Source organism: Alligator mississippiensis, chromosome 1 (genome assembly GCF_030867095.1).
Source record: "Alligator mississippiensis isolate rAllMis1 chromosome 1, rAllMis1, whole genome shotgun sequence".
Taxonomy (NCBI): Eukaryota; Metazoa; Chordata; order Crocodylia; family Alligatoridae; genus Alligator; species Alligator mississippiensis.
In genome coordinates, this window is record NC_081824.1 from 421760645 (window position 1) to 421784991 (window position 24347).

General features: G+C 38.2%; 1 protein-coding gene across 9 annotated transcripts in view; it reads right to left on the reverse strand.

Annotated features, from left to right (window-relative positions):
* Window positions 1–2990: 2990 nt before the first annotated feature.
* Window positions 2991–24347, reverse strand: part of NBEA (neurobeachin) — an 882854-nt gene continuing 861497 nt past the window's right edge. For all 9 annotated transcript variants that reach the window (XM_019498256.2, XM_059716302.1, XM_059716129.1 and 6 more), the window contains 6 exons: window positions 23920–24075; window positions 22803–22973; window positions 11052–11153; window positions 6711–6907; window positions 5879–6030; window positions 2991–4814 (listed from right to left, as the gene is read on the reverse strand). In XM_019498256.2, the coding sequence (XP_019353801.2) occupies window positions 4724–4814; window positions 5879–6030; window positions 6711–6907; window positions 11052–11153; window positions 22803–22973; window positions 23920–24075 (869 nt within the window). In that variant the 3' untranslated portion in view covers window positions 2991–4723. The remainder of the gene's footprint in view (window positions 4815–5878; window positions 6031–6710; window positions 6908–11051; window positions 11154–22802; window positions 22974–23919; window positions 24076–24347) is intronic.

The window sequence follows — 24347 nt, forward strand, 5'->3', positions numbered from 1 at the left end:
ATTTGGGGGTTTTTTATCAGACAATTTGCAATTTTGAAACAGAGAAAACCAAGATCCCTGCTGATGACTAGTTTGAAGAGAATTGTGAGATGTTCTGTCAGTCCGGTGTTGGGTGATGACAGGATGGCGAGATGGACGTGCATCCAAAAGCACCAGCCAGTACACTTCGAGGGCTCTTGGTTCGTCAGCAAACAGAAAGTACGGGGAGAGTGTATGTGTAGCAGGAAATGGAGAATTCCCTTTCAGTTCTGCCCCACACAGGCAAATAATAAGTGTGGCTGGGAACAGTTACTTGTATTGAAGACTGATGGTGATAAAGGCAGTGGAAATGTCCAGTTTGTGGAAACTTCCCTGGGCCTCTTCTTGCACTGGAAAGACAGAGTTCCTCTTCAGCATGGCTAGGAGCCCTTCAGGACTGCAGGAACTACACTGCTGAGGCCTGTCAGTGTTTTAAGGCACCTAGAAGGTTAAGGCAGCAGTTAAGCTGGGGTACTGAGGTTTGACAGGTGCCCCAGCTGGATATCTAGGTGTGACTTGGTTAGCTGGGTCCTGCTATGGATCTAATCCTTAACTTCAAGGTTTTAGGTGGCTACAGGGTTAGGCAGCATCTGAGTAGCAAATTTAGATGATCAGCTCAGTGTTGCCTCAGACTTAGATGCCTAAAATGGCAGTTGGGTATCTGAATTTACTGTAGTTTGAGGGCTATAGGTAGTACATTTTCAAAGATGTCCTCTAGAGTTCTTTCATTCTCAAACCTTGGAAAGTCATTGTAAATGTTGCAAAATTGGGCATAAAAGCTCAACTTTCTATTGATGATCTCTCCATGGCACATGTCTAATATTTGCTATGCCTTTTTCTTTTGCTGTGTGTAACCTTTAGTTTTACCTAGCAGGTTTTTTCAGTCTGTGTTAACAACAGAATACTATTCCACTGTTGTAAGCACTGGCAGCTGGATCCACAATGAATGCACTGGAGACTGTGCCTGTTAGCTGGATATTTGGGTCCACAAATGAAACTCATGCACATTAATCTCCTTTACATTATTTATATCTACTCATTCTCTTGTAACAGTAGGTGGTTCGCTTGATGTTATCAAAAGTCAGCCCTTATCTCCACGTGTTTGTTCCAGATGCTATTTCCCTGGCAGTATGAGGGCTTGCTTCAAACATCCTGCTTTCTTGTCGGCAGGGCTGATGCAGTATATTATAACAAGCATTCTCCATAACAACTGTTCACAGGCAGTGTTTTTAGCTTTACAAGCACAGCCTGAGAGATTCCCTGTCAACATAATCATTATTCATCCAAGGCTCTTCCAATAAATTGAGTCTAACTAGTCTTTCCCAAAGGTTAAAATGAAGTGGGCTGGAGTTTTTTTCTTCCTTCACTTTTACAGGGGAAGTAGCATGCCCTCCTTATTACCAAGTATCTTAGGAGTTAGACAAAAGCTCTATCCCACTAGCTATTGCACCATTCTTTAGCTAAAGCTTTTTTTTTCCGATGCAATTCTCAGTGTAGTGTCAGTAATGTCAGTAATGACCGATTAGCTACAATCAGTTTTTTCCCTCCTGGTTAGGATCCTGACTGTGTTAGTATATGCAACATCCCCTCAGGTGAGAGACTGCTCAGCCCAATCACACGGGCCCTGACTCCCAGGAGTAGCTTTAGTTGGCATGCTGCATGAACTCAGAGCCTTGGTGGCATCAAGAACTCTCCTTGTATATTAAAAGAAAAGTAAGACCTGGCCAACTGTGTGGGAGAGATGGTGATGCCTGATCCCGTACAGACGGAGTTGTTTCATTGTCATTGACTATTAAGTGGATGGGTTAAGCAATGCTGTATCTGCTACAAAATTTAAAGGTTTATTTAAAAAATTGCAAAATATTCTGCTGGGTAGAAGGAAAAGCACCATGGGTAGAAGAAGTTGTTTTAAAAATGGAAATAAATGAGATACAGCTATTAAGAAAGAAAACAGCAACGTTCACTGTTGAGCTAGCCTAGGTACTCTCGCTCTCTTAGAAAAAAACAACTCTTTTTCCCTTGTCCCCCTGTTTGTGACACTCAACATGTCTATCCTGGAATTTGAAATGCAAAACTTTTGGGATAGGTACCCTCTTTCATTTGCTGTTTTCACAGTGCTTGCTCTGTTTGGGATTTTTGCTCACTCTATGACAGAGTAATATGCTGGATCTGAAAAATGTTTTATTATTATATGAAATAAAACTCACCTCATGTAATGCTGAGTCTGCACATGGCAATATTCCCCAAGATGTAACTAATTGCAATGCTACAGTGTTTAAAGTTTCAGCTTAGTAAACAAAACACAAATTTGCAGTTGTTTATTTACGTGGTGGCATCCTGAAGCTATGATTTCTGGACACTGTTTTATGGTTGTATAGCAGAATATTACAACAAATTAAAAACATTTTTCCAGACTTAGAAAGTCTTAAAAACTTTTTGAAGATAGTGGGAGACAACTGCTTCAACTAAATACATATTATATTTAAATAAGGTTTTGAAATGACCCCCTTTAGTTTACATTGATAGTTGCTTGACAGATAATGCCATTACAGAGGGAGATATTCTGAATATGGATTACTAACTAAATATATAATATTTTCCATCCAAGTAAAAAATGTGGACAACTTAAGTGTGAGGTACTATGAAAGAGAGAAAAGGGTTCTAGCAGACCTTTTTACCTCTGAAGGACAGGATTCTTTATGGGATTCTGTAAGGACACAGTTCACAAAAAATGCAAGATTATTTTCAAAATCTGTTCTGATCAACAAAAGAGGGGAAAAAAAACTACACTGTGTTCTCGTCATGCATTGGTAATCAGAAGAACTGCAAACCAAACTGTGCTTAGCACAAGACCATGAGCTCCAAAACAGTCATACTTTTGTGATTAATGCAGATTTTTTGAAACTATTGTTTATTCACAGTGACAATGTAGATGGTTTGATGAAAAGTTCAATGAAATGAAAAACAATCACTGAATTCTTTGCATATTTTATTTTTCTTTTTTGATTTCCAACTCACACACATCTGGCATATTTTACATCTTTGCAATAAAACATGGTTACAATAGCTTGAGGAATTTATATATCCAAAATATTTCACCATGATCTCAAGATGAAATGAACTTGTCTTCCAGATGTTCAATATTCTCCCAATTCTAAGCTACAAACTCAAGATATTGCTTACAGACTGGTGATGAATAACTTAATCATTACGTTGATTCCCCATGATTTCAGAATCTTATAAATACAAACGACAATGAAGAAGGAATTCAGTGCTAAAACTTACTAATACAAGGTGAATAACAAATAAGTAATCACATCAATAAATAATGATATGTTTCTGGTGCAAAGTGCCAATACAAAGAATCCATTATCTTTTTAAATAAATGACTGCAAGTGAGTGTAAATTCTGAGAAAATTACATTCCTGTTACATGCCTCATAGCCCTACCGACACAATATGTACATCTATGACAATACAGTCACCAAATATACAAAGAAGAAACATGAAGTAAAGTGTATATACCCCTGGGTGTGTAATTTGATCAGTACAATGTGCGGAAAATTATTCTGATAGTTGTTATTACAGTATTGTAAAACATGAAGTGCCTTAGGTTGAGAATGTGGCTTCAGGTGAGATTTTCATAAGAACCTAAAAGAATAACCTCAGTTACCTTTGCAATGAAGCTAAGGTGGTTAAACAAATCAAGCGACAGAGAGGAAAAATAAGAGAGAAATTTAATTGCAATGCCCTTCCCCCAGTGGGCTCTACGCCAAATGTGATGAATCCAGAAGTATAGTACTCATGGTGTGCTGGGAGTCATTAAGCACTATAGAGCATCACAAGACTCTTGAGAATATAATAAAAATCAGAACCTCTCCTCCCTTCTCCCTTTCTGACTTGGATTTAAATTTAAAAGGGAAGAATTTAATAATTTCATTGTACAAAGTAGAAGAATGGTGAAGGATGGCTTCTTATCCAAATGCTTCATGAGCAACACTCCACTTAAGTCGGGGTGAGTTTAGATTTAAAAAGTGAAAACCATGTTTCTGTGAGAATGTCAGAATTACTGACTGCACCCAAATTCAACCCTTTAATACAAGCTGTGCCCTTAGACAGATCTCCAGTTTAATTTGTGTGAATGCACCTGTTCCATCAAGACATCAGGTTTAAAGTACATGCAAGTTGTAACTCCACAATAAAATTAAGAAACAGTTTTGTTCTTTTTACAAGGTTTTACTTTTACAAAAGTATCCCTTCAAAGTTAAGATGTGCATCTGATGTACAAAGTATCAAACGTATTTTTTTTCTCAGCTTGAAAAGAGGCTGGAAATGGGATGCATGTTAGGTTCATAGCCTAAACATCGGAACAACTGGACACAAGGTTCCTCAAAAATTTCAAAAGTCTCTTATGGCGCATCCTACTACCTTTTTCTCAATAAACAAAGATATATGAAATAATTACCAAAACAGCTCCTAATTCATATCATTTACATGGTACAAGCTTGCTTTTCAGCAGCTGGTGTTCAGTTGTGAAATAACACACAAAGTAAAATGGTTGCTGACTACAATGTACAGCTATTGCTGGGTGTAATGGAATGTACAACGGAGGTCAATGCAGACGTGTTTTTCCACCAGATATTACACCTTTCATTGTAGCACTTGTGCTCTCAGCTTTACCTTGGCTTTCCGTTCTTCAGTCACCTTCAGTATCTGTTCTGATGCTCATAATGCCACCGATTAAAATCTATATTAAAAGCTACAATGCTACCAGAAGCCATGCCAGTAATCAGAGTTCTGAAAAAGGAACAAAGATAGATTTTGGATACTTATTACATTTTTTGACAATGTTAGACATATTTAAATTTAAAAAGACCCCTGAACAATATGCTACATATTAAAAGTAGGTAAAAAATAAAGCCTGGAGCATGTCTTGAAATAAATAAATATTGCATTAAGTAAATACGTGTTCATAAACAGATTTAAACTGAAATAGATCACTAATGTTTTTCTTTATAAGAAAAAGAGTTGAATTTGCCCCTTCAATTCTGGCATCTGAATTCCATTTAAACGTCCTGCAACTGAACTTCCATCAGTAGTAGGCCGACAGTTCATTCTTTGTCCTTACTTAAATAAGAATAGTCAGGTGTTTAAACTTAAGCACGTACTCAAGTGCTGCTGAATTTGGGCCTGAAATCTCACTATTAGAGGACAGAGAAATTCTTTTCCTATTTTCTTATTGTAAATGAGAATCCTTAGCACACTGCATAGCACTGTATGTGCAGAATGGCAGCATGCCAAGGATAAATAAGCCTCTTCCAGAAAGCTAGTTTTGATTTGGCAGAAATCTGCTTTCTAGTCATGAACTTGTGGATGAACACAGTGGGTGAGTTCTGAGTTACGAGTACTTTTGCTGCTTTATCAAACACTAGCTGTGCAGAGATGCTCATTTCTACCAGAAGAAAATTCTTCTGGTAGAAAAATAGTCTGGGATATGTTTCTCCAGCCCCATGGCTGAAAAGCTACAAAAGTAAGCTCTCTAGCCCAGGGACACTCAAAGGTACTCCCTGGACCACCCATGTGGTTAGGCAATCAATTAATTGACAACCTCTTTCTTATGTAGGAAGAGGGCAGGTTGTCAAGTAGCATTTGGCACTTGCTGGAAAGCAGCAGTTGCCACAGGATCAGGCACAAAATGATTCAAGATAGATAAATCAACAAGAAAATAATAGAGGACAGAGTTTTCTATCATGGGCTTCAAATTAACTACAAGGGACTGACACATTAATACTGCAGGAATATATTCAATGTATTTGATTTAACATTTACAAGGTAATTTTAATTCTGATACTGTCACTCACCTCTGATCGTGAGACAGGTCCATAGCTCTAATGCCAGCATCACAGCCAGGGTAAATATAGAGCTGCTTAAAGTCACAAGCCTGCCATACTTCCACCACTCCATTATCTCCTCCTGTCACCAGGTTCTGCCCATCACTGCTCAAGAGGATAGCCTGCAGGGGAGACAACCAGATCGTTTGATTCCTATTTGAGAAAACTGACAAATACCACTACAAGTCATTTAAGCAACAAATGATTTCCACATGCTTCTGCACATCTTGGAGATGAAAAAAAACTGCTCTTAATGTAGGAACCCCAGATCTTCAATAATATATCTGTGTGGCTTTACAAATGCAAAAATTAATTTTGCATGGGGCTGAAAAATGGTGTAAGTATGCTTTCCAAGACTGGAGTTCAGCATATCAGATTTCTCTGTTTGTCCTGTAATATTTGATACCATCACTAACAGCTAAAGCTGAAGAAGGATCTGCATTCCTAATGCTGCTTCAGGTGCTAGTGATGGAGCAGAACCCTGAAGTGTGAATTTGTAACTGGGGAAGTAAATAAACATTGCAACAATTTTGTTTTAAAGGCGCATTATTTTTCCCACTGCATTTTAAATCTAAACATAAATTCCAGGAATCATCTGGGTTCACAAACAATTTTTTTTGCTTTATTCTAAAACAAGTCAAAGTCCACTTCTGAATGGAGATGCACACAAGACGATCTGTGTTTGGATGGGATTTTTCCAGATGACAACAATTTTACAAGTGTAATTTCCTTTGAGCAACATTCCATTCAAGTAGGGGAAAAAGGAGTTCCATGTCAAAGGGTTGTTTACATTTAGATTTACCCTGGTTGAGTCATTGATCTCCATCTGAGCTAAGAGTTTGCCATTAATGCTGAAATTGCTGAACCGTCCTCGTTCATAGTAGATGATACAGTGACCTTCACTAGATACTGAAATTAAGCGAGGGTACAAGCAGTTTTCAGTTCCTTCCAAGGCTCTCAGCAAATCTCCAGTAATCGTGTGTACCAGACAAGGACCTTCTGTATATTAGAAAATGATAAAAGATATTATACAGAAACTCATATCATAAACTATACGCAGTTTGCATGCATCTAGTGTATAATATATATCATATGAGTGCTGTACAGACAGGAAGATACAGTCTGTTGCCTAAAGCGTTGACAGTGTACACCAGGAAAAGAAAGAAACAACATATAGGAGCTAAAGCAAAAGGATACAATATACCAGTGAAGTGGTACTTTTTATTTACTTCAACTCTTACATAGTTTCAGTTGTTAGGATTTTTGATCCTTTTCTACTAATTAACCTTTGTGTAAGTGATATCATTCTTCTCTTCCCAACCATTCAGGAGCCCCTAGCTGCCCCGTACCCCTACCCCCAATCATGTGAACTCATTCTATCCTGCCCATTCACATCAAACAGGCAAACAGATGGGGCCCTATCTGTGAAAAGTAGGAGAGGCTCCCCGGGGGCAGGTAATCACGTCACCACATGTTCCTCCTGCAGTCAGTAGCAGTTACTCTAGGTCTTCCCCCTCTCCACCATGAATGCATAGGCAGACTTTAATACTGAATCATTTCGGCAAGGGATATCATTAAAGTCAGCATTTGTGACTTCCTAGTGACCCTTCTACTATCTATGTGTTTAATTAATCACAATTAATTGCAAGATTTTAAAAAACAGTCACAATTAATCACGATTTTAAGCGCATAGTTAAACAACAGTCAGCACCTCCCCAGCCAACAGCCTGAGCATGTGTGCCCTGTGGCTCCTCCCCACCACCACCAAGAGCACACAGCCCCAGTGCTGACCCCAGCCCATCCTGCACCCACTCCAGACTTGCCTTGGCTGGAGTGGACTAGCCAGATCCTGTGCAAATAGCCCCAAACCTGGTCCACCCTGAGCCTGCTCCAGATTCACCTGCCAACAGTGAGCAACAGGAGTAGGCAGGCAGAAGGTCCTGCTCAGTATAGAGGAAAAGCAGCCCCTCCCCCTCACCACTGCTGGGCCCTTCTTACTACAGACGCCCAAAGCTCACGCCCAGGCAGCCCTGCAGCTCCTCTGCCACCACTGCCCCGCTGAATAGCCTGGAGGCAGCACTGACAGCAGTGGAGTGGAGCTGCAGGGCAGCCCAGATGTGGGCTCTGGGCGGCTGCAGCATGAGGGGCCCAGCAGCAGTGAGGGGGAGGGGCTGTTTTTTCCCTGTCTCGAATTGTAGCTTCTGCCTGCCTGCTGCCACTGCTGTCGCTGCTCAGCATGGGCAGGTGAGTCTGGAGCAGGCGTGAGTCAGGCCAGGGTCTGGGCTGTGCGTGCTGGTTCTGGCTGGTCCAGAGCTGGTCCTCTCCACTGGTCAAAATGATGTGCACAATTAATGCAATTTAAGAAATGAACTCGTTAATTTGTTTTTGCATTAATCACATAAATTAACTGAGATTAAGTGAAAGCCCTAATAAAACACAATAAAACCAACACTGTATTTTTGAAATGCTGGGCCAATAAATTCCTATTCAAGCATTTCTGTCAAGTGGTATCATGAAATCTCTTGAGAATCAAGGCAAAGCTTCCACACTAAGAAAAATGTTTTTTTCTTCTCTGACAAATGTAACGAGTCCCACCAAACCTAGATGTTTGGTTTACATGAATGCAGTATGTTCCTCGGCAGCACAAGAATCTTTTGCTTACACACTGCAGGCCACGATCCGGCAACTAGTTCCATACGGGAAACACATGCACCTCCTCAATCCCCACTAACTTCACCGATATTCAAATGACATTAGGGTCTGCCTATCTGGAACTGGGATATCAGGGCATTTGACTATGATCTCTTTGGGACATGGACCATGTTTATATGGAAATAATGAAGGAAATGTAAGAAAGTGGTGAGAAGATGTTGCAATTTCAGAATAATTAAAGCACTAGATTGTTCAAAAGAAAAGTGCAATATTGTAACATTTAAGCAGACTAACTTGTTCTGGGCATGATTATGGCATGAAAGAAAGATAAGAAAGAAAGAATCTGATTTATAGTGGCATTCTAAAGAAATGCAGAATGTCCACTTGAATAAGAATGTAAAAGCATTGATCTTACTTGAAGCAGTGGATTTTGCTTACAGGCCTCATGAAATGCCTTCCACACTGACCATGCCCTAATAGAGTATTTTCTACAGCTGTGAATGTGTTATCACAGTGAAACAGAGTGCTACAGGTAGCTGTGAGTTGTAAGGGAAAATCAGGAAGAGTGCAAGTTGGGTTGCATGAGGTCTTGTAGAGAGGTGAGCCCCTGCTGGGTTGAAATGAAAAGAAAGCATAGAAACTGGGGAGAAACTGGCAAGGAGGGAAATGGAAGAGGCTGATTGGGAATGGGTATCTGGGGAGAAAAAAGAAGGTAGAGCTTGAGTGTGTGCACAGTAAAATTACTAGAGTAAATAAGGGGAGAACAGGAGCCAAAAATGTAATGGTATATGTGTACAACAAACAGCATAGTTCCTTAGTCAACTAGAATATATTCTGCATTCACCATGGAGGTCTTTAGTTGGCCAGCTACAATTACTCCTAAGAAGAGGTGAATTATTAAAGCTATGCATATCTAATGAAGCAGGAGTTAGCATAATGCAGATCCCAGCTATTCTCATAGAATATAGTCTAAAATAATACAGTTGAACGGTAGCCACATTATAGTGTAATATGAAGTAATAGGAAGCTGGCTTACAGTCTGTGAATTAATACCACTGCAACACACAACCTCAGTTTACATTCACAGTAACTATAGGTTTCCTCATGAATTTATTGACTTGGCCTATTCTTCTATAGTACATCATTACTACAGTTAATGATCCATTAGCACTCCCTGCTACAAACTCCTGTATTCTGAATACAGTGAAAATACAGTGCACATCCTACTGAATAGTGGGCTATGAAAATAAATGTTGAACTCAAAGTTGGTATAAAAGGGATCAAGCCAAAAAACTTCAATGTGATTAGCAGGGGGCAGAGGAATGAACCTATGCTCACCCTATGTGAAGCAGAAACCCTTTTCATGAAGCAAGGGAAGGATAAATTAATATGCAGGGAGAAGAAACAGGGTTTGATTGTATGGGGGAGGGATTTACGATCTCCAAGGGAGGAAATGGGGAAGAGAATGGGGTAGAGGGGCTAAAGAAAAGCAAAGGATAATGTGGAGAAAAAGTAGTAAGGAAAAAGGAGGCAAGAACAAAAAGAGAATGTAACACAGGAGAGAGTAAGAGTTGTACAGCAAAGAGGAGGAAATAGAAAAGAGTGAGAGAAAAATAGCTGCTGCTTTTCAAAGAAAAATGGAGATAATGAGAAGAATGGTAGGAAAAAAGGGTAGATGAAAGCGGGGAAAAAGGAGAAAACTGGAGCGAATGATAAAGGAAGGTCCAGAAAATATGCTTAAATAATTTAACTTGTAAATTATGAATTTATTTAATTTACTGTTGTAACTCTTTGGCTGGCATTTCTGGATGGAAAGGATGGGGTCGCTGTTTTGAACACTTACAGGAGTGATTGTTGGGTCCTCTGGATTCTAAAGATAAACGACTGGAGAAATGGGCAAACAGATGCTTCAAAACTTTCTGGCAGAAGAGGGTGCATATCAAACCCACAGGCTTCTGCTTATTTGGAGAACTGCCCATTGGAAAAAAAATGTACACATTGGCATCTATGCCTGGACCTTGGAACAATCAAATAGGCTTTGCTTCTCTTGCCAAGTATACTGGGACCAATCCAAAAATGTCTCATTTATATTTAAAACATGTCAGTTGAGTCAGGTGGTAGGGTATCCCTCCTCTCAGTTCCAGGTTTCAGTCAGCAGATTTCTTTCAGGAACACCACTGTGCACAGTTACAAGTTACTACATGAACTTCTGCCCGCTAGTATTCAGAATCTGTGCACTGAAACAGAATTATGGGCTGATGGCTGGAGAAAAATGTTTTGTGATCTACTTAATTTGTGTCTAAGCCTCATATGTACAGATAGTATACATGTTCACAGTAACTAGCTATGGAGACCGCTAGAATTAAATCATGACTTGGTAGAGGAAACTGAGGCTAATTAATTTTAACCATGGCTTGAGGCAATAGTGAAAAATGCTTATTGAAGAAGAATTATAACATTTTAAGATTCAAACTCTAAAATGACTTCTGACCTTTAGCACCACTGATAACAAGTCCCAGCTCTGCACAGACCGATACACAGACTACTTCATGGTCGTGACCAGTGAGAACAGCTCTAGGAGCGGGATAATCACCTGCAGAAAACCAACAATAGTGAGGATTTCAAAACAAAACATAGTTTAGTAACAAAACTGGAGCTTTGCTGAAATTTGTTTAAAATCATTAAGCATCAAAAGAAAGTATAATCTGCTTAAATTTATCATTCTTGGGTTTCTGTGCAAAACTATATTCAGTTTAAAAAAGCTATCATAAAGAACAGTTTCAGGGATGACGATCCCATAAATATACTTTTATTATGCAATGATAGGAAGATAGGGGAAAATGGGTTGCATCTGATGCACCTGATAATAGTCAGATACTCGGAATCTGCTGCGTTCCAGAACACATAGATTATGGCACTATTATAAGGGACTGTAACACACTGTCACACAGTGTAACAAGTTTTAATTGTCTGTCTACTAATGTGAGTTGTCCAAGTTGGAGATTCTCAGGTATGAGAAGATATATGATAAGGTTCATGCTACTGACACTTATGAGGATTAATCATATGACTACAAAGTCAAAATCAATGGCTGCAATTTTCTCCATAAGGATGGGACAGGAAAAAAGGTGGCGACTTTACATGAAACGCTCCATTATATAAGTACCAATGATTCAGAATTACAGGATCTTGAATGCCTATGGATTAAATTTCTAAGTTGTTAAATTTAAGATAGGATACTAATGGATATCCATTATGTCCACCTAAGCTCATTAGAGAACAAGAAAAACTGCTCCTTAAATATCCGCCTGTAATCTGTAGGAAGAAAAACTGTTTCATGAAGGAGATGTGACTTCATAACTTACTGGACATATAAATACAAAGAAAGAAGTTTTCATGAAAACTGTTTATCCTTCAAGGTCAACCCAATGGATGGTCAAAAAGTCATGATTTCATAGACCTGAATCAAGTTACAGGATCATAGAAATAGATCATAGGAAAGTAGGGACAGAAGGGACACAGTCATCTAGTCCAGCCTCCTGCTCAAGGAAGGATCATCTCTGACTAAACTATCCCAGCTAAAAAACACATTCTGGGTAAAAGGAGATCTGAAAAATGTTAATAAAACATAAAGAATAGGAAAATGGATAGTTAGTGGCAATAAATATATGATTCAAATAAAAAATATAGGCAACTGATAAGGGAGGCTAACAATCAGTGACATACAATGACTAAAGAATTCAGACAATAAAGAAGTATTTTTAACATGCTAGTAATGAAAAACTTATACATAGGTGAGGATAGTAAAATTAAATGGTATCAAAAATGGCAGAAAAGTTCAGTATAATTTCTGTACAAGAAAATGTATCTATCCCATATGATACTGATTTTGGAACAGAAACTACTGTATTTACCTGAAGATAGGACAACCTTGAATTTAAGATAACATCCCAGTAATTAGATTTTATTCATAGAAAATTTACAAATTTGTTATAGTTTTCCTTGTATAGAAACTAATTATTGGAGGATCATTTTAAATTTGTCAATCTCACTACTGCAAGTGGTGTGGGGGCAGGTAATGGGGGACAGACAATGCAGGAGGCAGTTGAGGAGGTACGTGGTAGGGCAGCTAGAGGGGGAGGCATGCAGCTTTCCCCCTGCCCCCTGTCCCTTCCCACACTTATCCCCTGTTATGCCTGCCCCACTTCTGCAGGCCCCTGTCCCCTCCTTCTGCAACCCCCGCTTCCCTCCTGCATGCTGCTTCTGGCCCCCGCAGCCTCATCCTTTGCCTTCCCTTCCCCAAACCCAACTCTTCCCTACTCTGTGCTGCTTCTCCCCCTGAAGCCTTGGTTCATCCCCCCCCCCCCCGTACCTGACCTTCTACCTACCCCTTACTTTTGCACCAGTGTTGACAGGCTCCATCCCCACTGTAGCCTGGGGAACAGAGCACAGCTTCCTGCCCAGCCCTTTAGCAGCAGAATAGAGCCAGTGCTGCTGCTACAAAGTCAAGCCATGCTGCATGCTCCAGGCTGCAGTGGAAATGGAGTCTGCTGGCACTGGAGCAAATTGGGAAGAAGTAGTTGGGTGGAAAAGGGGGCAGTGGGGGCCCGAGACTACAGAGGAGCAATGGGGAAATACAAAGGCAGTGGAAAGGTAGGGGCAGGCAGCACGCCATGGCTCTGGCTACAAGACAGGATTGGGGCCAGAGCTGCAGCCACAGCAGCTGCCTGCCCCCTGCCACCTCATACCTGTATGATGAGGGGCTTTTTCCCCCATTTTAAATAGGAGGGAAAAACCTTGTCTTTTAATTGACTAAATATGATGCATCACCTTTTGTAAAATACAGTGTTGCTATCTGCTAAAATTAAACATTTGTGAATAAGGTCAGGACTTGTACTCAAGAGTCTTACAGAATTAGATAAGGAGTTCTCTTAGCCACAAATCTTAATTTTTGTAACACATTTCAAAAATTGGGAAAATTCTAAGGGATTGGAGGACTGCCAATATAGCTCAAACTTTTAAAAGTTCAAAAGTCACTCTCAACAAAAAATCAGAAGCTAAAATATAATTAATGCCAGTCAGTATTATTTGAAAGAAAGGAAATCTTGTCAAACAAACCTGTTATCTTTTTTGACAGGATTAGAGGCACAGTAGATAAAGGGAGTTGTGCTGATACAGAATACTTGTTTTTCTATAAAGCATTTAATGTTAAGACATTTTGATTAAACAACGTTCATTATATGGAATCAAATATGCACACATTAAATGGGTTAAATACTTTCTGAAGAACAGATCTCACTATGAAGTGGGGAGACATCCAGGAGTGGTGCTGTTTCTTGTGGTGTCCCTCAGGGATCAGGTCTTGGCCCAGTGCTACTCAAAGTTTGTATTAACCATTTATATGAGATTAAAACATTTTTGCTAGTAAAATTTCTAGATACAAAGATTGATAGGGCAGTAAATAATAAGCAGCATAAAGGTACCACTATACAGTAATCTGAATTGCTTGATTAAATCATTATAACCCAACAAGCTGTATTTTAATATAGTTGAATACAAGAAAAGAACTCTGAGAACATGAATTCAGGGTATATATACAGGGCTGGAGGCACTGTTTTGGAAAGCAGTAACTGCCTCAACATGAGCTTTCAGTTCCAAATTTTGAAACAAAAATGGATAATACAGTCCTTTAAAATGTTTAGAAAGTAGGAGAAAAAAATTGATCTTGCCTCTGTACAGCATCAGTAAGACTGCTACTAAAATACCCAAATACCAATTTTGGTGTTTGCATTTCAAGAAGGATGCTGAGGGAATTCAAAGGACAGCCACAAAAGTGATCCAGGATCTGGAAAAATTAGCCTTACAATGTGAGGCTTAAGGAGGTCAATCTGTTCAAGTCTATTAAAGAAGAGGTTGAAAGGTGATTTGATTACTGAGTTAGTTACTTATAGATTTAAAAGTTTCATCCTATCAGATATATTTTCTATCTTCTACACAAAGGCATAGCAAAATGCAGTGGCTGAAGTTAAAGTTAGACAAGTGCAACCTTGAAATAAAACATAATTTCTTAGCAGTGAGAGTAATTAAACATTCAAATAGTCTATTGCCAGGGAAATTAGTGGCCTGTCCATTGCTTGTGGTCTTTAAAGCAAAATTAGATATCTTGCTTTAGGATGATAGGATGGGAAAGAATCTCCTGAATCTTCAAGTCAAACCACATCTTATCTGAGGCAAACATGTTATATAATCTCTTTCATAATTTATCTAACTAGTTAAATCTTTCACTCCCACTGTTTCTCCTGGAAGGCTGTTCCAGAAATTCACTGCTCTGATGGTAAGACACCATCTTATTTCCAGCTTAAATGTTTTCATGGCCAGTTTAGATCCATTTATTTTTGATCCAATAGCTCTTCTCCTTCTCTAGTGCATACTCCTCTCCCCAGTATATATTTTACAGACAAATCATATCACCCTCAGCCTGTGTTTTGGAAGATTAAATGAACAAAGCTTCTTTAGCCTCCTTTCATATGATAAACTTTCCATAGATGAAGGCACGTTAAAGAGAACCTGATGCTGTATTACATTGCAAAAGAAAGAAGTCATGAACCCCAGCAATTGTTCAAAAGCTAGCAAAATATTCTGTCACTGTCACATCAGCACTGATAGATGTAGCCAGAGGTCAAAGGCTATGGTACTGAGGGAGCTGCAGGTGAAACTACCCCACTATGAATTGAAACACCATCACTATATGCTCAAAGTAATTTTCCCAATGTGGCACCTCTGAACTGAATCACTATAGGAAAAAAGGTAAAATGCATGTGTCTGAGGTCTTTCTCCAGCAACTCAGTGCTTTAGCCACGTTTAAAATAAAAGATTTTTGGTGCTCTGTCATAAAAATACAATGCATAATGCATCTGTAAAGCTCTTCTCAGTGAGATGTTCTGTTTTTATAGCTAAAAAAGAAATATGAACAATGTAATGATTACTTCTAAAGTCCTGGGGTTCCTCCCCACGCCCTCAATAACATGCCACTTGCAGGAATTAATGTGTACATTTTGGAAAAGCCATATTTAGACAGATGGTCAAATCCTATATTTTTATTTGATCATTAACTTTGATGAAAGCAAGCACAGGCCTATAACTGACCTGTAAGTGGTATACAATAAATATGTCTATGATATAGCAGCTTCTTATTGCTGGTGCCTTAAGAGCTAATCCACACAAACTAAAAGCTTTGAAGGTGCTGTGCTTTTTCTGCTGGTGAAATAAAATAATAATCTTAACCCTTCACAATCCTATAAAAATATGCATGCATTCTAATTAAATTATCAGGCTACATCTAAAAATGTTGCAGATCTCTGCTTAGGGAAGTTTGCTGATCATAATGTTCATCACATAATGGGTGCATGTTTTAAGAAGAAAGGTTTTTTATAACATTAAGTTCAAGACAAATATCACAGTATCTTGTCTCTGGCAAACTAGTCTGTTAGCAAAAGCTGTTGCATACCCTTCATTGAAGATTTTGAAGAACATCTGTTGGGGAAGTCTAGGTATACTTGAGGCTACCTTGATGCAATCCAAAATAAAACAACAAGCAATGAATTCTGCCTCAGTGAATCCAAAATAGCAAGCACAGGCAAAATATTGTAGGAGCTGGATAGCTGGAAGAAATCTAAGAGTAAAAATACCATGTGCTCCAGTACTAAGAACATGGGACACCTGGCTTCTCATCTTGGTTTTCCCACTAAGTTACCTGGAGAAATTGAGAGAGTCATTTGACTTCTTTGTAATTTATTGATCCCATCTGTAAAAGTGTAGTGGTGCTTTGCTTTGAGATGTGTTGATGAAATTCTAGATGTCACTGCTACCTTACTTCAATGCACCTTTTCACACCTCTGAAATATCTCCACAGGAGAGATCCAAAAGAGTTCATTTACTATTGTGTATAGGACAAAGAAAACAATGGGTAGAGATAACACCAAATGCTTCATGTGAGCTTCTACTGGGTTGTTGCAGTGGGACTGTAAAGGGAGGGGCTTATTTACAATGAAGCTCTGCCACTCAGTATCTGCTACAGCCATATTTTGGATGACTAGAAGAAAGAGGTCAAAATACAAAATTTGGGGTGTCAAGTACACAAGGGTGTAACTGCTCATACAAAACAGACATTTACACATGCAAAGCAGATACTGCCAGTGCAAACATAACTGTACAGACATTTGTCCATTTGCATCTAGAGAAAGAACCCACACCACACTTATAGGTTTGGCAGTGCTACGCTAGCTAGCACCATGTCTGAAAGAGACTTGGGGGTCATGACTGACCACAAGATGAACATGAGCCACCAGTGCAACGTCACAGCTGGCAAAGCAAACAAAACTCTGGGCAGCATCTTCCCATACATCTCAAACAAGACCTGGGAAGTCATCCTCCCACTTTACTCCGCCTTGGTGAGACCACAGCTGGAATACTGTGTCCAGTTCTGGGCTCTGCAATTCAAAAAGGACATGGAGAAGCTTGAGAGAGTCCAGAGGAGAGCCACGTCAGTGATTAGAAGACAAAAGAGTAGGCCTTATGAGGAGAGGCTGAGTCTTGGGACTTCAGCCTAGAAAAGCGTAGGCTCAGGGTTAACTTGGTGGCAGCCTATAAGTATATAAAGGGTGTGGACCAGAAATTGGGAGAACATCTGTTCACCAGGGCACCCCATGGGAAGACAAGGTCTAACGGTCACAAACTCTTGGAAGACCGTTTTAGGCTGGACATAAGGAAAAACTTCTTTACTGTACGAGTCTCCAGGGCCTGTAACAGACTCTCCCCAGAGGTGATGCAGGCACCTACATTGGATTCCTTTAAGAAGCGCCTGGATGTCTATCTTGCTGGGATCATTTGACCCCTGCTGGCTGCCTGCCCATCAGGCCTTTGCCGGATGATCTTGCGAGGTCCCTTCCAGCCCTAATGTCTATGAAATCTATACAGTGCAAGACATTTTAGGGCTATATTTAAAAATGGTTTCCTCTTAAGGTTTAAAGAAATCAAACTGTAAAGATACAGTGGGCATTCTGAGGCCCAAAAAACTCCCCCTTAAGGTATATATTGACAGAATCTTTTAAATCTGGGATGTGCACCTAGAGTAATGGTTGCAGAAATAATATTTCTAAAGTAAAAATGATACTTTGAAGACCTAAATAAAAGAGCAGGATATGTTGCTAGGCTCCTTTACGGAAGTACCCAGCCTACTTTTCAAGTATATGTATACTATGTATATACTCACTGAGATACAATAAATATGTAGCAGCTTTAAGGAGTATACAGCATAATGGTACCTAAAATTGAGCTCTGGGTGATAGGCACAGTATATTTATAATGGTCAATGGAACCACAGTTAGAAAAAGCAGGGTTAAATCACACCTCTTGCGACTATTCTGTTAGAAGCTACAGTGTGTAATGAGAAATGTCAAGTCCCAAGATCAATGAAATTTCAGGCTCTAGGGACAAAACAGGAATAGCATTGATCCTTTTAAAGAACACCAGTCAGAGACTGAATGTAATATATTGCACAGAGAGGCTCAAGAGGATAAGCGGCCAAGTCCAACATACCTACCTGACAAAAAATTCAATCAGCTTTTAGCACAAGCTGCCGACTCTGTTCTCCTTCCTTTCATGCAAGAGGCTGGTTCCAATTAAAGTGTGCAAATTAATTTTTATCACTTACAAATTAGTTTCTGAATTTGTGTCTGTTTCAGATGAAAGCATCTGTCCCTCACATTTCTGCAATTCTATCATCTCTTTAGTTATCTATTCAAAGACTCTGAGATACTTCTCTATTATCAAAGTCACTTGGTTGAAAGAGACATTCAAGAAAACAATAATAAAATATACAAATAAAACAACTATAAAAATATGTATTGAACTATAGTTCATATCAGGTTTTGGTGCTCCTTTTATGAGGCCTAATACAGATACTATGTGAAAAGAAATCTGTATACAAATTAGTACTAACCTAAAGCAAATTCCTAAAAATCATAAAATAAAAAACCTGAATTGGTAATAGAATGTAATGGTTTCCTACAATGACTTTTTTTATTTCATCTCTTAACTGTAGGAGTTCACATTGCCCAGTCATTTCTTTAAAAATGAAAATCTCTGCTGCTCCCCTTGAATTCACTGTCCCTTCACAAATTAAAACATATTTTTACAATGTTTTCCTATTCTTCCAAAAAAGATTCCTCAAACATAATATTAAACATTAAAGGGAGAGATTTGCATAGTTAATTAATTTGGAGTGAGGACCTAACTCCTATCTGTACTTTGAAAATCTTCCCCTAAAATATCTGACATAAATAGGGAATGCTTTAGCAAACACTAAGAATCAGATCCTATGGCACTTAAGTGTGCTCCTGTTCCACTCTGCTTAAGTCCCTGAAAAAATGTTAACATTTACAGTTTTGTAAATCCCCAACAACTTAACCTTAAGACTATGGAAACAAATTGGAGAAGGACAGGTCTTTTTTTCATTACTGTTTTACAGGGTTTTGGACTGTTAAGGAACATGTGTTAAGTGATAAATTTAGTAAAACTCCACATGGCCCTTCTCAAATGAGCACGTTTTTAACTATGGAACTGGAGCAGCCTTTTGCCAGACTCATACCTAAACCATAATTATTTTCCATTCATCTTATTTAAACCAGAGTGGATACAATAGTTTCCACACAGGCAGTCATAAATTAAGGTCAACCACTGAGGACAATGTCTACATAGGTTGTTTAGTAGGGGGTTCCGCATGAGTTTGACAGGTTAGATTACTGACACGTGGTGTTTAGCAAGGACCCCAGCTAATTCCTAGATTCTCAAGAACTGTAACAAAGATGGTAAGGACCTCATCTGACAATCTTTTATTACAATGCATTCTGAGATAATTTATCCATTGTAATCACTATGTTTGTTTTTTTAATTAGAATAAGGTATATGTTTTTAACTAAATATATACAATGTTTAAAATATGAAGTATTTTAGGAAAGATTTTTTTAATTTAACAGTTTTCTGAAACAACTGAAGTTCCTTTTGGTAATTGGATGCATTGAAGCTGAAATTGATAATTAACTGTCTTTCAGCTTAAAAGATCATTATAAAGTCAAGCACCTAACCTACATAATTACTATAGCCTGACATTTTTCTTTGAATTCTTCACCTCCTCACAGTCTGCAATATAAAATACCTTATCTAAGTCTCCAGATGACAGTTTTTAAGCAACTAATCCTTTTCTGAAAATATCATCTACATCTTTCTAGAGATTCATTCTTAAGATGTTAACTAATTGGATTTAACCTACAGTGAACATCTCACTTTCATTTTTCCTACAAGATAAACCTTAATCTGGTAGCAGTAAATCTAGAAGACTAGTAGATGCTACAAAGAAATATTTTTTTACAAAACCACTGACTTAACAATATCAATGTAGTATAAAAGCCACAAAAATCTTTGTAAAGCTTATAAGATACATATACAATGACATTTCATCCTTGTGAAAGTTATTATAGTGCAAATCAGCCACTCATCCAACAACCTGAAACATGGCCATGGGAGGGTAAACTCTTTCAGGCTAGGGATGCAAATTTAAGTTATCTTGATAATCTAAAAGAAAGATTTACAAACTATATAAAGAATTCTAAATGGCTGTTTATAATGTATAAAGTAAGTATTTTATACATATGACCACCAAAAGGTGGGCATGCTTCTTGATGTATGTTTTTGAAAAGTCAATATAACTATCAAGTAGAGTTTTAAGTAGGTCTACACAGAAAATAAAGGTGTAAATGTAGTACTAGCAGGCATATACCTCCAATAGTTTTAATTTAGCTAGCATGGGTAAAATAATACAAAAGATATGGCAGCAGAGACTTCAGTATAGGCTAGCAACCTGTGCTTATACCCCAGAAGGCTCATACAGCCTTTGATGAAGTCCATGAGGCTGTGGGTTCATGCCTATTGTTCCCTGTTTTTGCTAGATTAAAAACTGCCTGAGGACTGCCTGCCTGAATTACCAGCTCACATTCATTTGTCTGTGCAAATGCCTCTATATAGAAAGCATTAAATTAATTTTTCAAACTGGGATTTCCATTAGCTAAATGATACCATATTTTAGACCTCATATACTTAAAATTATATACCTTTCAAGCAATTATGAGTTGACATTTGTAATCATAGACCCCAAACAGCTATGCTGAACTCTCTTAGGCAGAGGCAGGCAACCTTTTCTGGCTGCAGATTGGAATGGCCTACCCTAGGTCAGAAGTGAATGGGTAGCTGGGTTCTTGGACCCTGGTACTAACACTATGTGCCTCTGTGGTGGCATGGGGACAGTGCCCACAGCCAAAGCCCTCCACCATCAAATGCTGCTGAAGCTCTACATCTGTGGCAATGGATCCAGAGGTTCCATGGGCTGGATTCAGCCTGGGGGCTGTAGCTTGCCAACCCCTTCTCTTAGGAAATATCACATCCAGATATAAGATTGTAGGAAAGTATAGCTGAAAGGGACCTCACAAGGTCATCTAATCCAGCCTCTGAAAAAACTGAATGTCTGAATGCTGAGATGCCAGAGGACTGTGTTGCAGCTTCTCTCAGAAGATATGTGTATAGAAGTTCACTTTCCCAGCACAAACTCTCCGAGAAGCTATATTACACTGATTTTCCTGAGGTTATTTTTCTCCTGGAGTACCCATTTGTGCTCTCTGAGAAAAATCCTGAATGTCTGTACACTTGTGGCTCATACAAGCACCAGTTCTCCCAGGAAAAACTGAATGTCTGTATATAGCTATGATAAAGTTCTTCAGGTCCCATGTTGTTACACGAAGATGAATGGAAAACAGAATCTTGCTTTTTCATCTCAATGAACAGAGTTAGTTCTTCCTTCTTCTTGTTGTTTGAACAGAAGTTTTAGTAGTATGGATCACCTATAAAACTCAAGCACTAGCTATAGAGAAAAATCCCAAAGTGAAATTTCTCTTTAGATTGATTCTCCTTTGATTTCTGGGGACTTTGTGCAACCACATATGTATCTATACATAGTTGTTGGAAGTCGTTGGAACTTAACAATTGTCAATTTGGTCTTTTTCTTTAGTCTTTGGCATTCATCAGATTTAAAAAAAAGTCTTAATTCTGTGATAAGAACACGAGGTGCATTTTATTTCTGTCTCCAATTTGCTCCCATTGATAAAACATATGCAACAAAAAAAAAGATAAGCATAATACACAAAACTAACGGCTGTTATTAAATCAAATGAATAAATATTTCTTCTTTTCTTGAGAGAAAGCACTTTTTCATGAGATATTCAGGTGTTGACTCCTTTTCACTCAGATGCATGTTGCTGACAGCTCTACAACTGCCTCCAGTCAGTATCCTGCACTGAAGGACCAAAATTGAGAGTGATGGATTTTCAGACATTTATTCAAGAAGGCAATAATATTTGGTTGAAAATAATCCTGGTATGCAGGTTGGAAGCAATACTTTAAACAAAAATTTGCATTGAATTAGATATAAATCTGCTGTGATGCACTGTTATTTTCTCCCCTTTACATATGGTGGTATTCCATTTGCAGTTGAAGGGATCCCTATAATTTATGAGCCAGTAGAGCACTTCAGGTATTCTCCTATTCAAATGTAAGCTATTGCTGTTGTATGTCCATCATTTACAAAGTAGTATTGTTAGCTCACTACTCACTTAAAAGAAGTAAGGGATATCTATAACAACAAATCTAGATTTCCTCTACTAATGCCACAGGACTTCTTCCTGATCTTTTATCTTCCTCTATTTTTATTCAATCACGTCAGCTGGAATATCAGGTTAAAATTAAACGAGAGAACATCCCCTGACAAAATTGCAAAAGCTAATGAATTCAAATGAAATGAAAATACTCATGCAGAAGGAAAAAATGCACAATATATAGAGACATCTCCCATCACTTAAAGTCTTAAAGTCCTCTCTCTGTCTTATTTTGAAGTTAAGTTTTGGCCTCGGAATTATTTAGAAAAAAATATTATTTTTATACCAACTATTTAAATATTTATAGTTGCTTAGTTCTGAACTAATAGCCTATGACAACAGATTCAATATTATATTGTACCTGTAACTTACAAGCATAATATATACATTTTATGTTTATTTAAGTTAATGGAAAGAATTTTAAAAATCAGCATGCAAAATATAGCCCCCTCTGGAAGCTGTTTGTCACAATATATACTTACTGCTATTTGGATTGTCACCTATAATATGGTGTCTGCCACTCCAGTACCACAGAAGCAGTGTAGCATCACGAGACCCAGAGACAATGTAACAATCACCACCAATATAGGACTCTGATCTGGCTAGGCAAGTGACTACGTCCCAATGGCCAAATACAATCTGAGTTAATTTTCCTGGAGGGGGAGGGGAAAAAAAAGATGAGTTCTGTTTCTGGGAATATTTGTAAACTTCTAAGTATATTCACATTTTAACAAGATAAAATTAAGGATATATAATTCAGCAATGATTTGGCCCTAGCAACCCTAATTAGAGCAACCTACAGGTGACAGTAGGCTCAGGGAAACACAAAGGTGAGATCTAAATTACTCCCCTTTGTGATCCTACCAGGGTTCTGTGGAGAGCAGCCACACACCAAGCCTTGGTCATGAATATTAAAATAGTCACTGCTCCATCATTACTGAATTCACGGTTTTTTAAAAATGATTTCATAGTTTCACAAATGACAGTCATTATAGAAATAAAATGAACCATTCCCTAATGATGTTACATTATTATACTGAAAGAGTCTGTATTTGTCCCACATTAATGTCAACTGCAGGTTTGCAATGATCATCATGTCTTTCTAATGCTTCAGTCATTTTTTTTAGTAACAAATGCCCTGAATGCTTTGTAAGGGAAACTGGATTAGAGCATAAAACAAAACCAAATAAATAAATACAAATTTTCACTGGCTACTCACAGTGTATCATGCTTTTCCCTTAGGTTGAGCAAATAATAACCATTTAGCATTACGTAAATTGAACAACTGGATACTTAGTCCATGTAAAACAAATTAATCAACACAATTAAAAAAATCTTGAAATAAATAGCTTGAGTTCACCTTTTAACGTGATTGATTAACTGATGTCACCATAATCTGAATAGTTTTCATTAGCAAAGTCTAAAGATTTTTGGTTATCTGTTACATATTTCATATTCAGAACAGCATCCTACAGCTATCACAAGCAGATATTTTTAAAGGAGAAATGTTATAAATTGCCATTAGATATGATACTGTGATGAAAAGGCACTTGGAGACATAAAAGCACATAGGACATACGTTGTTGTGTTTAGAGTCACCTGTTTCTGTAGAATAAACCCGAAAGCTCTTGTCCCAGAAGCCACAAATAAGAATGTAGCGATTATCTGCTGTGACCACAAAACAATGTGCATTGATCTGAATACTCTGATCCACCAGGTCTGTGATCTGCCGTTTGTTCACACCAGAGTTATTGGCTGTAAAGAAATGCAAAACACATTTACAGGCAAGCCATTCCAACACCTTCCTGTCATGCATTTACAGGGGAAAATGAATACATTTAACTTTCAATGAACTGTGAATTTGTTGTTGAGTAAGCACTTTGAATATGAACATTTAGAGCTGTCTATACTGGATGTCAGAAATATGAAATTATTGTGAGTTTTCAGGTTTCCTTTTGAATAAGACAATAGATTTTACAGGATGCGACAATTCCTTCTTTACTGCCTAACACATTGTATAATACATA